Here is a 14,569-nt window from a genome sequence, read left to right as displayed (position 1 = left end):
TCTGTGAGTGACAGGGGGCAGCGCCCCAACCTCCTGATTGGCCCTGCTCTGTGAGTGACAGGGGGTGGCGCCACAACCTGCCCATCGACGCTGCCTTGAGTGTGACAGGGGGTGGTGCCCCAATCCCCCAATCGGCCCTACCCTGAGGGTGACTGAGGGTGGCATCGCAACCTCCCAATCCGCCCTGCTCTGTGCATGACAGGGGGCGGCGCCCCAACTCCCCAATCGGCCCTGCTCTGAGCCCGACCAGGGGCTGCACCTAGGGATTGGGCCTGCCCTCTGCCACCCGGGAGCAGGCCTAAGCCAGCAGGTCGTTATCTTCCGAGGGGTCCCAGACTGCGAGAGAGCACAAGTGGGGCTGAGGGACCCCCTTTTCCCCCTGAGTGCACAAAAATATAAAGGGTGTCCCAAAATTCACACAAGAAGTAATTTTGATAGAAAACACAGGTTTATAATTAAAAATTGTAAATATTTTATTGATTTATAAAGTATACAGTATAGGGTTATGTATGGAATAGCATATCGGGTAAATGGCCTCCATGGCTTTGCTGGCACATACGCACTCTTTTGTTGAAATTTTCCATGACCGTTTTGCATAAATGTGGCTGAATTTCGATGAGGCTCATTTTCATCTTGATGGCTTGGTTAATCGACAAAATTGTCGCATTTGGGGTTCAGAAAATCCACGAGTGATTGTTGAGAAACAAATGCATCCACAACGTGTCACTGTTTGGTGCGGATTTTGGGCTGGAGGCATCATCGGACCATTCTTCTTCAAAAATGCGGCTGCTCAGGCAATAACAAAAGAGTGCGTATGTGCCAGCAAAGCCGTGGAGGCCATTTACCCGATATGCTATTCCATACATAACCCTATACTGTATACTTTGTGAATCAATAAAAAATTTACAATTTTTAATTATAAACCTGTGTTTTCTATCAAAATTACTTCTTGCGTGAATTTTGGGACACCGTTTATATATATTCATATGTGTCTATGTGTTAGATTTCAATGTGGGTCAAGATCATAAGTTTAACACTGATCTAGCCTAGGCTACACCAGCCCCAACACAGGAAAGTGGAGATGCATACGGGCACCTGAGATGGGTGGTGTCAGAATGCTCTGCTGTGTCCACCAGAGAGGTGGCCCAAATCAGGGATGGCCTGAAGGGATGAGATGCAGGTGACCAATGTGTTTGCTGCACTAGAACTTGAGCAAAGGTCCCTGGTCACACCTGCTGGCTTTCTCCACTATGGGTTGCTAGGACTGCTCTGCTCTCCCTTTGCGGGGAGCTGGGGCTGGTTTTCAGCCAGCCTTGGGCAGCAGAGGCCACCATATTCCAATATCTCTTGGCCTCAGTTTCCTCGTTGGCATAACAGAGCTAGCCCGGGTGACATGCATGGCCCTACCAGCTTGCGGATATGCATAGTGTGCAAGGTAAACCTCCCACGATGGGGCATGAGAGTTGGTGGGTAACCTGCTGCCACTGAGGTTAGTTCTGAGATGGGTTCTATGAGGGTCGTTAGAGGGCTCCCAGCAGGACTCCCATTTCGCCCACAGCACCAACCAGCCTTCACTGGCTTCTCCTCCTTCCCTGACTCACTCTCCCCACTCCCTCACTCCTGCTTCCTGGGACCACCTCCTCAGTGAACTGCGTGCCCCTGTCCTTGTCTCAGGCTCTGCTCTCAGGGAACCCCAAATAAAGCACCTGGTTTTGTCACTTCCTTGCTAAGTAATCTCACACAAATAATTTACCTCTCTGGACCCGTTTCATTTATAAAAGAAAGGATAAGAAAAGCAGTGTGGTTACTGCACTATATGCCCTGTGCTAAGTGTCACACTGCAATGTTTCAGCTAACCCTCAAAATTCCTATTCTCCGTTTTACAGATAAAAAAAACACCCTAATGGTTTGAGAGGTCAGCTCACACAGGTAGTGTAAGGTGAAGCTGGAGTTCAGACCTAGGTTGTTAGCCTGGGGCTTGAGCTCTTAACCAATGGTACCAACCTCACTGCACTGCTTTGACGATTTGAGGCATTCAATGTGGTAACGCGTGTAAAGGCACGCGTGTGAACTGGGAAGTGCTATGTGAACGCTGAGTGGAATTACAAAGTTCAGCATTTTACTGAAAACACAGGGACTGTGTCTATCTTGTCTGGCTTTGTATCTCTAGAGCTTAGCACAGCTCGATATGTTTTCGCTGAATGACAGATTCCATTCCAAGCTCTGGGAATGTGATCCTTCAGCAGTTTTCCAGAATATAGTATTCCTCATGAGGTTTCAGCATCTTTTCTAGGAACCAAGCTAACATCTTTCTAAGCAAAAGCAACAACAATACGTTCACTCAGGTTAGGGGCCCCGTCTTCCTCTCCTGGAAGTTCCTGTGGCCTCAGCGTCAGGATTGGGGTCCTAGTCTGGAGATCCTGGCCGCCCCTCCCACCTGCAGGTTCCTACCTGGCTGCAGCTGCTCAAAGTCCTTCAGCATCCTGTAGGCCGTGCAGGGATTGACACCCAGGGTGGCCGCACTCTGAAGAGGGATGTCACTTGGAACTCCGATCAGTGCTTCCTCGCTGAACACGGCCTCGGTCCGCCAGGTTCCTGAGTCAAGAGATAAGGTCAGGGCAGTGAGGAACCCCTCTCCACACTCAACCCCAGTCCACCCTCCTCAGTAAATGGGCACCTAGGACAGCGGACTTCAAAGAATGCTTAGCGGACAAAGGAAATCTCGAATGTCTCTGAGTCCTCAGGATAATTAAGGTGTAGATTTTGTTATTCCCGCGTTAGTTACCATTAGATTTAGCTAACGTCACCCAGCAGGTGACTAAGGATCTCAAACTACTGGACACGGAGGGTAAGACAGCATCATCACTACCAGGAAGATGAGAAAAAGAAGCCCTCGTTTTCCTCCTCGGTCCTCCTTCTTCTCACCTAGCGCACCTTGACTCGGGGTGGGATTATGGGAAAAAGCATGAAGGTCTAAGTCAAAGGCCTACGTTTGGGACCTGGTTTTGTTAGTCTGATAGTTTGAGCAAATCCCTAAGTCACCTGAGTCTTGGTTACTCTAAAAATAAATGACATTGGCAAGAAGAGCCTGACAGGCCTCCTCCGAGAGCTGTTGCTCAAATCAAATGATTTAAGGGTAATGAAAAAATCCTGTAAACTGGAAAGAAATGACCAATCAGAACCCCCAGCCCACATTCCAGTTCCACACAAAAGAACTGTAAAATGTCAGTACTGAGAAGACCCTTAAGAGAACAACGTTTAACCTCCTCATCGGCAGGGCAGGAATCGGAGGGAGTGACTTGCTCCCTTCCAGCCGATACCTGCCCCACACCTTCTAGGAGCCAGACACTTACACAACACAGACACATTCCTTACGCCAAGGAGCCTCCTTCCTTCTAGTGGAGAACAAGTGAAAAACAAACAAGTAAATACAATAATTATAAATTATATAGAGTTACAGCAGTGAGATTCCTTTAGATAGGAGTCAGGCAGGGACAGCTTCTCTGAGGAAGTGACAGGCTAAGGGCTAAAGGATAGGGATGTTAGCCACTCAAGAACATCCTAGGCCAGGGGTGGGCAACCTTTTTGTGAGTGCGTGCCAAAACCAGAAAAATCTGACTCAAAATTCTTCTGTGTGCCAACCCTAATTTTTTGAGAACATGTTACGCCTACCTGATATCTTTTAAGGTATGTGAAGAACCTTGAAGAAATAAAATTCATTCGAGCGACAAAAACACAGTATATGGCCCTAGCCGGTTTGGCTCAGTGGATAGAGCGTCAGCCTCCGGCCTGAAGGGTCCCAGGTTCGATTCCGGTCAAGGGCATGTACCTTGGTTGCGGGCACATCCCCAGTAAGGGGTGTGCAGGAGGCAGCTGATCGATGTTTCTCTCTCATCGATGTTTCTGTCCATCTCTCTCCCTTCCTCTCTATAAAAAAGCAATAAAAATATATTTTTAAAAAAACAAAGAAAAACACAGTATATGATGATGAAAAATTCATTTATTTTTTAATGTATACATGTACACTGATAGTCCGACAGAAAACTTTATGACTCCGTTTGATATTATCAGTGGGACTTTTGCTGCTGCATCACTAATGACAGAGATTATACATCAGGTTTATATTTCGTGACCTTCAGAGAGATGCACGAGCTACTACTTTCATCTGTCCGGCTACTCCTACTACGAGACATAACAAAATTCATCACTGAGAACAAAGATTCACAAGCGTATGTGGATGAAACCAAAACACTGGTCGGATCTAGGAAGGCAGGGAGAGTTAAGGCAGAGGCATAGAAATTGCTCTTCCCCTCTCTCGTCAGTCCTTGTCTATGGTCTTTAAGGTAACTTGTTATGTAAAGTTATTTATTTATCTAAGATGCACCTACACTGAATTTATCTGAAAAATAAAAAAGTCGATATTAAGAAAAAAATTGTAAATGGAAGATTATAAGAGGGTTTCACGTGCCAGGGGTTGCCCACCCCTGTCCTAGGCAGAGGAGAAAGCATATGCAGAGACTTTGAGGCAGGGCAGAGAGAAGAGTGGAACTGGAGGTCAGTGATGGGAAGAGTGGTTAAGATGTGGTTGAGGTGTCATGGGCTAAAGGAGTGTTTTATAGAATTTCATGATCTGGACCCATAGGAACCATGGAGTTATGTAGCAACTCAGTACATATGCATATATGAATATCTATCGATCTATCATCCATATCTGTGTGTGTGTACATCTATCTCAAAAGCCAAATTTTTCATGGAACAATATTTATCCTACTGGCTTATTCTTTATTCTATTCTGGTTGATTTTAGTAAAAAAAAAAAAATCCTGTTTGCTACTCACTCGATTGATTTTGCTAATGGGTCACAACCTGCAGTGTGAAAACCATAGCTCTCAGGGTCATGGCATGGAGAACGGATTTTATTTTGGCGAATGGGAAGTTTCTAATGAGCTTTAAGGGCACTCTGAGGCCATCGGATTTATGCCTTAAGGTCACGGTGTTGCTGTAAGGAAAAGACAGTGGGGTGGCGAGGGACAGAGTGAAATGCGGAGGCCCAATCAGGAGGCTTTTGCAGGGGTTGAGATGTGAGACGATGGTTCCTAGACCAAGACTTCGGCCGTGGGGATGAAGGAAAGTAGATGGATTCGAATTATCTGTTGAAGATGAGTCAACAGGGGTTGATGGGCATTGGGTGACGGGTGCTCACCGCTGCAGCAGGATCCCATGTGTAGCAGAGGTGAAGAGGACAGACCTTGGAGTCAGACAGATGCCGATTCAAGCCCTGGCTCTGCCAAGTACTCGCAAGGTGACTTAGGGAAACCACTGGGAGCCTGTTGGCTCAGTGTCTGAGGGCTGTGCTGTCTCAGGGCCCTGGGCCCACACTTCCAAAGCTCTCGATTGTGTGCACTCATCCGGTTGCTGGGATTCAAACAGTATCCTGGTACCACATGTCCCAGGTACGGGGAGTAGGGGGCAGCCTAGGTGATTACTAATTGTGCTGCAGGAGGGGAGAAACAACGGGGGCTTTAGGAAACAGGAACTGGGGATGGGAGGCAGCAACACTATTCGAGGCTGTGTCAATCCCAGAGTAGATCTGTGGTTGGGAAAATAAGAGGCTACAAAGCTGAAGGGTTCCTCTGGGATCCAGGAGGTGCCTTGGCATTCTCTGGGCTTCACCCAGCCTGGTTTTAAAATCTTCACTGTCCTCTTCATAAGCATCACCCCCTTCATCTTAGCCATCGCTCACTGTACTCTATGCCAATCATTTCGTGTATGGCTTTAACGCACGAAATCAAGGGGATCTTCTAATTCCCCTTAATGGCACGACAATGGATATTCAGCCCTTGACATGGATTTCTGGGGTCTGGCTGTCCCTACTCCTCTTCTCAAGAGGACCTGGGTGGGATGGGGACAGCACCCATGGTCAGCCCCAGGGGCTGTCAGGGATTTAAAGGAGAAACCCTTCGGCTTTGGCGTTGGAGAGACCTGCTTAAAAACCCAGCTCTGCCACCCACTAGTGGTGTGACTTAAATTTCTCACTTCACTTTCTTGGATTTTAGTAAAAAAAAAATTCTGTTTGCCACTCACTCGATTGATTTTGCTAATTGATTGTCACTTTCCCTGAGCTATGAAATGCAGAGAATAGCACTCACGCTGTAGTGTGAAGATGAAATGTGATGGCATTTGTACACCATCACTGAGCCTAGTGTGTAGGTGTGTAACGCCCTTGGTTCCCTTTACTGGTCCTAAGTCCCATGCCCTTGCTCTGAGGATCGCTATTCCTCACGCATGTGCAACGCACCCTTCACCATCTCCACCATCTAACGCAGGTCGGCAAACTATGGCCCACGGGCCAATCTGGCTCACTGCCTGTTTTTGTAAATAAAGCTTTATTGGAACACAGCCAGACACACTTCTTTTGTATTGTTTATGGCCACTTAGAATGGCAGACTTGAGTAGAGGTAGATGGTTGCAAAGCCTAAAATATTTACGAATTGGCCATTTAAGAAAAAGTCTGCCAACCCTGATCTAATGCATAGAGAAATTGAGTGTTTGCAAAGGTCACAACATGTATTGCCTCAGTTGAGCTACGTAAGAGTTAGCGGAGATATGCAAGGCAACGGCTATTAGCTCCATTTTAGAGATGAGGAAACTGAGGCTCAAAGTAGTTGTGACTTAAGATCATACAGGACAGGTGGAAGGAGAACCTGCATCTGATTCCCAGGCCAGGGCTCCTTCTGCTGCCCCGTGCTGCCTCAGCAGGGTTTCCAGTGAGAAAGTCAGTTCGCATATTCTCTGGCCCGGCTGCCCTGGGGACTAGTTGGGTTGCATGTGGGAAAAATCTGGCTATGGCCACAGCAACAGCTAAGCAGCTCAATACCATGAAAAGATGACCAAGATTCAGGCTGCTGAGCACTTATCTGCCTACTGATTGCCACTCTTAGTAAACTGCAGTCTTAACTAGGAGAAAGACCGTGTCTGTTCACTGCTGTGTGCTAGAGCCCAGTACACTACAGATGCTCATAAAATGTTTACTGAATAAACTGAGCTAATTATAGTCCTGATAATTATAAAACCCTCATCCTCTCTGACTGGCACCTGGTTTAAAAGACACACCTTTTCCCCAGGGAGAAATCCCTGTTCTGGCTACCACCACCACCACCACCACCACCACCCATGAAATTACCCACACACCTGGCAGATGTCCTTTGTTCCTCTCTCCAAACATAATTACCAAGCTCTTAAATCCACCATCTTCTCCAGTCCCATGGAACTGTCTTTTTAGACACTCACCATCTGCAGCCTGAATGTTCAGCCCCCTCCTTACCTGCTTCCTGCTTCCACGGGGCCCCTGGCTTTCCTGAGCCCTCTCTTGCACTGCACAAGTCTGATCAAACCAGTGCTCTTCTTAACTCTTCATCAGGCTCCTCTGACCGTGGATGTGAGCCCTTCATGACTGGGCTCCAGCCCACCTCTCCAGCCTCATCTTGCTCCTCCACCATCCCTCCCTTGACCCAGCCAAACTGAGCTACCTGTAGTTTTCCTGGTGCCCGGCCTTCCGCCATCGCCAGACCTTTGCATGTGCTGTACTCCCAGCCTGGGACGCCCCTGCTCACTAGCCCACTGACTGCACTTTTACCCAGTCTTCCAGACCCAGTTCAAGCAGCACTTCTCTGGGAAGCCTTTTCTAAAGCTGCTCGCGATAGGGGACTCCTGCCTTTGCGTCCATCCTGTGGTTATAGCACTTATCATACTGCATTGTATTAAGGGCTGTTTTTCTGTTCCCAGCCGAGACCACTTTGCCGGCAGAGACTGTCTGACCCAGGGCACCAGTCAGTATCCAGTGAATCCTCGCAGCCCTGTTTGCTCACACAGCCAGGCTTTCCCTGTCAGGTGCTGTTGAAGAGGGTGCAGCACTCTTGGCAGCTTTCCTGATCTCAGGGAAGCAAACAGCTTCTAATAGACTTCTGTTACCATTTTTTTTCCTGCCAGATACCTTTTTCTTTCTAGAACTACTCCTTCCTAACCCCTGTACCACAGAGGTGGGCAAGAGACTCCACTAAGCCAGTGGTCAGCAAACTGCGGCCCCTCGAGTGTGGCTCTTCCACAAAATACCACGTGCGGGCGCGCACATACAGTGCGATTGAAACTTTGTGGCCACACTCACGAGGCCAAAGAGCCACATGTGGCTCGCGAGCCGCAGTTTGCCGACCACTGAACTAAGCAATTGGAGTGGCCCACCCCATGACCTTGGGATGGGTTCATGGATGGCCAGGGACCCAGGCAGAGTTGGATGGATATGGTTGTGCTGAACGGACTGTGGGATTGTGGAGGACGTGCGCATCTGTTTGTTCTCAGGATGGTGTAAACCTCAGGCAGCTGGTGGCCATCTATGCAAGGGCTATGGCAGAGTGGGTTGGAATCTTAGCCCCACCACTTACTGGCTAAATGGCCCTGGGCAAGTTGCTTCATTCTTTACATTTACTACTGTCGCATCTGCAAAATGGGAGCCACAGTACCTACCTCATGTGGGAATAATGACTTAATATATGTAAAGTGCCTGGTGGAGAGGGAGTGGTCAATACATATTTGTTGCTATTACTATATCACTGTGTGGGGAGATCCCACCTGAGAACTAAGGAGAACCAGAAAAAGTCAGAGCTCTGTTATCATTGGGGTCCCTGGGTCCAGCTCTGCCTGATGCTTTCCATTTCTTGTACTTCCTAGTTCCACACACCGATTAACTTCTTTTTCTCTGTAAAGCAAGTTTGAGTTGACTCTGTAAGTTATAACCCACTGAGTCCTAACAGAGGCGGCGAGAGCCTGGTGAGCTCTCCTTCGGTTTGATGTTTAAGTCTGGGCAAGGGCTTCTTCTCAAGCTTCAGGTCCTCCTGGGATGGATGTGACCCATAGGATGGACGTGTCCCATGGGATGGATGATGTCTGTCCTGCTTCCCTCCCGTGGCTGCTGTCAGGATCCATCTGTATAATGTTTGTGCCTCAAAATCCATCAAGTGTTAACTAGCTCAGCAATGACTCCTTGCTCTGTGTAAAGGAAGACCCCAACTCTCAGTGTGGCTTTCTCAGGGCCTCCCTCATGTGGCCCCACTACCTCGTGACCCTCTGTCTCACTTCTCTACCCTCTCCCAGGTGCACATCCTCTGCGGCGGCCACACGGGATTGCCCACCACTTCCCAAACTCGGCTTTGTGCTTTTGCTCGTTTGTTTCCTCCACATGCAACCGTTTTGGCTCATTTCCATCTAACAACATCCATCTACCCAAGGTCAGTTCCAATGCTCCTCCTCCAGGAAGCCCTGGTCCCTCCCCACGACTTCTCTCTCTCCCACACGCAGGCGCACAGAGCAGCCAGACGTGTCTTCTGCTTCCTGGGAACTGGTAGCACTCCCTTTACTGAGCTTATTGGTTTGAAGATTTCTTCAATCAGTCCTTAACCTCCTGGAGGGCAGATGCTGTCTTGCTTCCCTCATTGTACCTTACCGCAGGGACTTAGGGATGTAGGGATCCAGACAATCACAGCTCCAATCAGCACCGGCCCACAGAGATGGGAGAGCAGGCACATCACCTCCTGCTCTCCTTATTCGAGCGATCCCACCCCCCTGGAGGGAGGGTAGGTATAAGGACTTAATAATAAGCCCTGCATCACTTAGTTTCGCTGAGCCGACGAGCAACTCTCTACAGTGTGAGTAAAATAGGATCTGGAACAACGAAAGGCTGCTGAGACCTGGAGAAACTCACCCAAACCAGCAGTTGCTGGAATCACCCAGTCTCCTGGCTTCACCCCAGTCACGTTGCTGCCCACTGCTACCACCTGTCCGACACCTTCGTTCCCTCCGACAGCAGGCAGCTGGGGAAGGAGGCCGTAATTACCTAAGGGACAAGAGCACAGAGGGTCATCCAACAAGGTGCAGGCGGTGAGACCATGGCCTTTGGAGTGAGACCTAAGCCCAATCCGGGTTCTGCCTCTGACCAGCTCTGGGCCTTAGCTCCTACACCCGTAAAGGGGACAATGCTCCTTTGCTTTCGTGGTTATAGGAAGACTGACTAGATGGAAGGCTGGCTAAGATAATGTGTGCAATGAGCCCAGCATTTTACAGGCACATCACTGTGGTTGCTTTACTCCTACTGCAACCTCCCTAACGCTTGAAAAGCCTCACACCCAGGGAGGGGAGGCCAGGGGGGCTCCACAGTCTGCAGAAGGCACATCTGGAGAACAGCTGCTGCTAATCACAGGAATTTCACACCCACACCTGAGGAGGAATGAAAATGAGGTGGTGGCTAAGCAAAAGGAAAAAAAAACCCCAGCCAATTAACATAAGCCACAGAAACCAAGGTTACCTTGGATCATATTTATGTCAGATGGATTGATAGGGGCCGCCAGCATCTTCACATGGACGTCTGATCCGCCCACGGCAGCTAGCTCCAGGTTCTTCAGTCTAAGCACAAAGCCAAAGAGAGATGTTAATGCCACTCAGGCTAGACCGGGCACACTTTTTAAAATTTTTAATTAATCAATTAACTAATTAAATCCTCACCCAAGGATATTTTTTGCCATTGATTTTCAGACAGTATGGAAGTGAAGGAGGAGGGCGGGGAGAGAGAAACATCAATTGGTTGCCTTCTGTATGCGACCCAACTGGGGCCGGGGATGGAACCTGCAACCTAGGTACATGCCCTTGACCAGGAATCGAACCTGAGACCCTTTGGTGGGCAGGCCGATGCTCTAACCACTGAGAAACCTACCAGGGCTAGATGGGGCATCTTTTGCTCAAATCATCTCCCCAGAGTAGGTCAGTCAGCAACACTTTTTGAGCTGCCATTGTGTGCCCAGGAATTCCGGTTTCGTTAGAAAAGAGAAAGGAGCTGTAAGGAATTAGCACAGGATGCAGGTTAAGTCTGTCAGGTCTGCAAGGAGGAAATCCCTAGTGACCTCTCACCCTCACTGTCCTCTCTAGGACAGAAAAGAGTTAAAAATCCCCCTGGCCCGATTAGCCTTGTGTTCCCCCAAACCTGCTTATTGATGTGTGTGCTTACTAATACAGGTTCTCAGGCCCCACTCTGACCCGCTGAACCAGAATCTCCAGATGGGGGCACTCCAACTAGTTCCTAGGGACGGGCACACCTGGGACACCCTGGGCTGGTCCTTCGTTCTCCACTTTCTTTTCCCCCATAAAACACACAGGGAGAGGGGAGGGTGGGGGAAGTAGAGAGATAGCCTGTGTAGGTCAGAAAGGACTCCCTGGGTGGCTATGGCTCACCCCCTGGAGCGGTGCTTCTTCTGGATGAGGATCCTGGCCTGTCGGAAAGGATGCTGACAGAGCTGAGCATCCTGGGTGTGACGCCCTGCCATGCACAGCTGCCACCCCAGCAAGTCTCCTTCCTGCTTGAGGCCTCTGTGTCTCCATTGGTAAAAGGGGGGCAGGTGCTGGTGGTTTGCACTCCATCACTTCCAATAGCATCCCCCACTTCAAGTCTGGGTGATAACTACCTCCTTTGGTCTCAGTGGGCCCTGGACACCTCTGGGATTTTGGTTCATGGGTAAAACGCCAATGGGCTTTTGAGGAAGGCCTGAGACAATGTCCATGTGTTATTTTTGTTTTTTAAGAAAGGAGACCTTACAACCAGCAAGCACTGATCAGTGCACTGAACTGGTGGGTCCTTGTGACTTTTACCACTGGACTCCCTGTCCTTCTCCACACGCCCCTGACTTCATGTCTGCAATGCTTTCTCTGCCCAAATGTACTTGTTGAGCAACATTTCTTTTCATTTTTACTTAATAAAGGCACACAGAACTGCCAACCAGGGACTCTTAGCACTGGGCAACAATGCCGCCACACTAAACTGATGTAACTCCATCCACTTCCTGTGAAATCTGACCTCTTAATTATATCTGAGGCTCCATCTTGGGGTAAAGTGTGATTTTCAAGAAATGTCTTATACTAACAGTAAATTAATGGTGGCAGGTATTTATTACACAATGTCCTGTGCTGAAGGTTTCAAATACATGACCTGATGTAAGATGTAACACTCCTGTGAGGAAAGTATTAATACTTCCATTTTTTATATATAGACTAGGGGCCCGGTGCATGAAATTCGTGCACTGGGTGGGGGGGGGTGGGGGGGAGAGTGTCCCTCAGCCCAGCCTGCCCCCTCTCACATATTGGGAGCCCTCAGGCGTTGACCCCCATCACCCTCCGATCGCCTGATCGGCCCCTTGCCCAGGCCTGACGCCTCCGCCAGAAGTGTCAGGCTTGGACAGGGGACCCCCATCTCCCCCCGATCACTGGCTCTGGCCCCCGCCCAGGCCTGAGGCCTCTGGCCCAGGAATCATGCCTGGGCAGGGGACCCCCATCTCCCTCTGATCGCTTGCTCCACCCCCCGCCCAAGCCTGACGCCTCTGACCCAGGCTTCAGGCCTGGGCAAGGGGACCATCATATCCCCCCAATCCCCGGCTCCGCCCCCCACCCAGGCCTGATGCCTCAGCCAGAGGAGTTGACCCTCATCACCCTCCGATCACCAATCACCGGATCGGCCCCTTGACCAGGCCTGAGGCCTCCGGCAGAGGTGTCAGGCCTGGGCAGGGGACCCCCAGCTCCCCGCGGTTGCAGGCTCTGCCCCTGCCCAGGCCTAACGCCTCTGGCCTAGGCGTCTGGCCAGGGCAGTGGGGACCTGCAGTGGCAGCGGGGGGCGCCGTAATCGTGGGCTTCCCTTTAGGCCCAGGCAAGGGACCCCTAGCTCCTGGGACTGCCAGCTTCGACCGTGCCCAGCTCCCATCGCTGGCTCCACCCCTACTTCCTGCTATCACTGGCCAGGGCGGCAAAGGCGCCTGATTCTCCGATCATGGCTGCCCCCCAGCTCTTAGCTCCCCCCTGGGTTTCAGATCACTGTCAGTGGCAGGGGGCTTCTTCCTGCTTTCCCTTTTGCCTCCCTGCATTGTGCCTACATATGCAAATTAGCCGCCATCTTGTTGGCAGTTAACTGCCAATCTTAGTTGGCAGTTAATTTGCATATAGCCCTGATTAGCCAATGAAAACGGTATCGCCGTATGCCAATTACCATTTTTCTCTTTTATTAGTGTAGATACTTTTTTTACCCTCACCCGAGGATATGTTTTATTGATTTTAGAGAGAGGAAGGGAAAAAGAGAGAGAAAAAGGGAAAGAGAAGAGAGGAAGAGAGAGAGAGAGAGAGAGAGAGAGAGAGAGAGAGAGAGAGAGAGAAAGAGAAGAGAGAAACATCGATGTGAGAGAGAAATATCAGTTGCCTCCTGTACGCACCCCGACTGGGGTTTAAACCTGCAACCTAGGTATGTGCCCTGACCAGTAATCGAACCTGCAACCTTTTGGTGTACCGGACGACATTCCAACCAACTGAGCCATCCAGCCAGATCAATATTTCTATTCTATCAAAGTAGGAAATGGAGGCTGCCAGCAATTATGGAATTGACACAGGGTAAGATAACTGGTTCGTAGCAAGGCTTCTCTTCTAAGTCAGCACTCTTATTTACCTTCCTCTGTATCGGTATCCTGAAATTAGTGTGGGAATCCACATGACTGCCCACAGGACCCCTGGAGATCTAGGGATCCCAATCTGGAAATCCCTGTACCAGATTATGACCAATTTTTTTTTTTAATTCTCACCGGAGGATATTTTCCCATTGATTTTTAGAGAGAGAGAAAGAGAGAGGGAAAAACAGAGAGAAATATTGATGTGAGAGAAACACATATCAATTGGTTGCTTCCTGCATGAGCCCTGACAAGGGCCTGGGCCAGGGAGAAGCCTGCAACTGAGGTAAAAGCCCTTGACCGGAATCAAACCTGGGACCCTTCGGTCTGCAGGCTGATGCTCTATCCATTGAGCCAAACTGGCTAGGGCCAGATTATGACCAAATTAAGGGGGGCCATTTCTCACCATGACTGAGAAACAACTAGCTATAAAAAACCAAAACAGAAATAGTCTCTACAGAAAGTGGTTAACTAGGAAGAAGTTGATGACGAGGGCAGAGAGAATTAAGAAAGGGATTTCCCCTCCTTTTTAGGTAAATATTAAGGAATGCACGCATTTATACAGCTGGAGGAGGGGGGATCCTTGTAACAGTAATAACAGTAATAACTACTGTTTTGAGTGCTTACCAGTGAGTCACTCTTCTAAGTGCTTTCCATGCCAGCTTTCTACTATTATTCTGATTCTATGCCTGAGGAACAAAGGCACAAAAGAGGTAAATGACTTGCTCAAGGCCACCAAAAGTCGTGAATGGCTGATCTGATGTGAACCTGGCAGTCTGATGCTAGAGAAGCCAGATGGTTAGTGGCTTCCCCCGACCGAGCAGAGGGCAGCCAGGCGAGCACCAGCCAGGAGCGGTGTGCGGACTCGATCCTTGCTGAACGGGCCTGGCAAGGCGGAGAAGCCCGCAGCTCCCCAGCTGGCTAAGCAGGGAGGCATTTGCCAGACCATGGTGTTTCTCTGTGAACGCACGTGTAAGTCTGCATTGCAAAGAAAAACCCTGCCCAGAGCACATGGACTGGGGACTAGGGGCCCCTCGGTGTAATCTGTAC

The 14,569-nt window shown here is 49.5% G+C and overlaps 1 protein-coding gene across 1 annotated transcript in view; it reads right to left on the bottom strand.

Annotated features, from left to right (window-relative positions):
* Positions 1–14,569, bottom strand: part of MECR (mitochondrial trans-2-enoyl-CoA reductase) — a 32,875-nt gene that overhangs the window by 8,162 nt on the left and 10,144 nt on the right. The window contains exons 2-4 of the mRNA XM_081087830.1: positions 10,354–10,451; positions 9,754–9,885; positions 2,452–2,595 (exon numbers count right to left, since the gene is read on the bottom strand). Coding sequence (XP_080943956.1) covers positions 2,452–2,595; positions 9,754–9,885; positions 10,354–10,451 — 374 coding nt within the window. The remainder of the gene's footprint in view (positions 1–2,451; positions 2,596–9,753; positions 9,886–10,353; positions 10,452–14,569) is intronic.

The sequence above is a fragment of the Myotis nattereri genome, assembly GCF_964212035.1.
Source record: "Myotis nattereri genome assembly, chromosome: 3".
Classification (NCBI taxonomy): Eukaryota; Metazoa; Chordata; class Mammalia; order Chiroptera; family Vespertilionidae; genus Myotis; species Myotis nattereri.
Note: the sequence above shows the minus strand (reverse complement) of the source record. Positions and strands in the feature narration are given on the sequence as shown.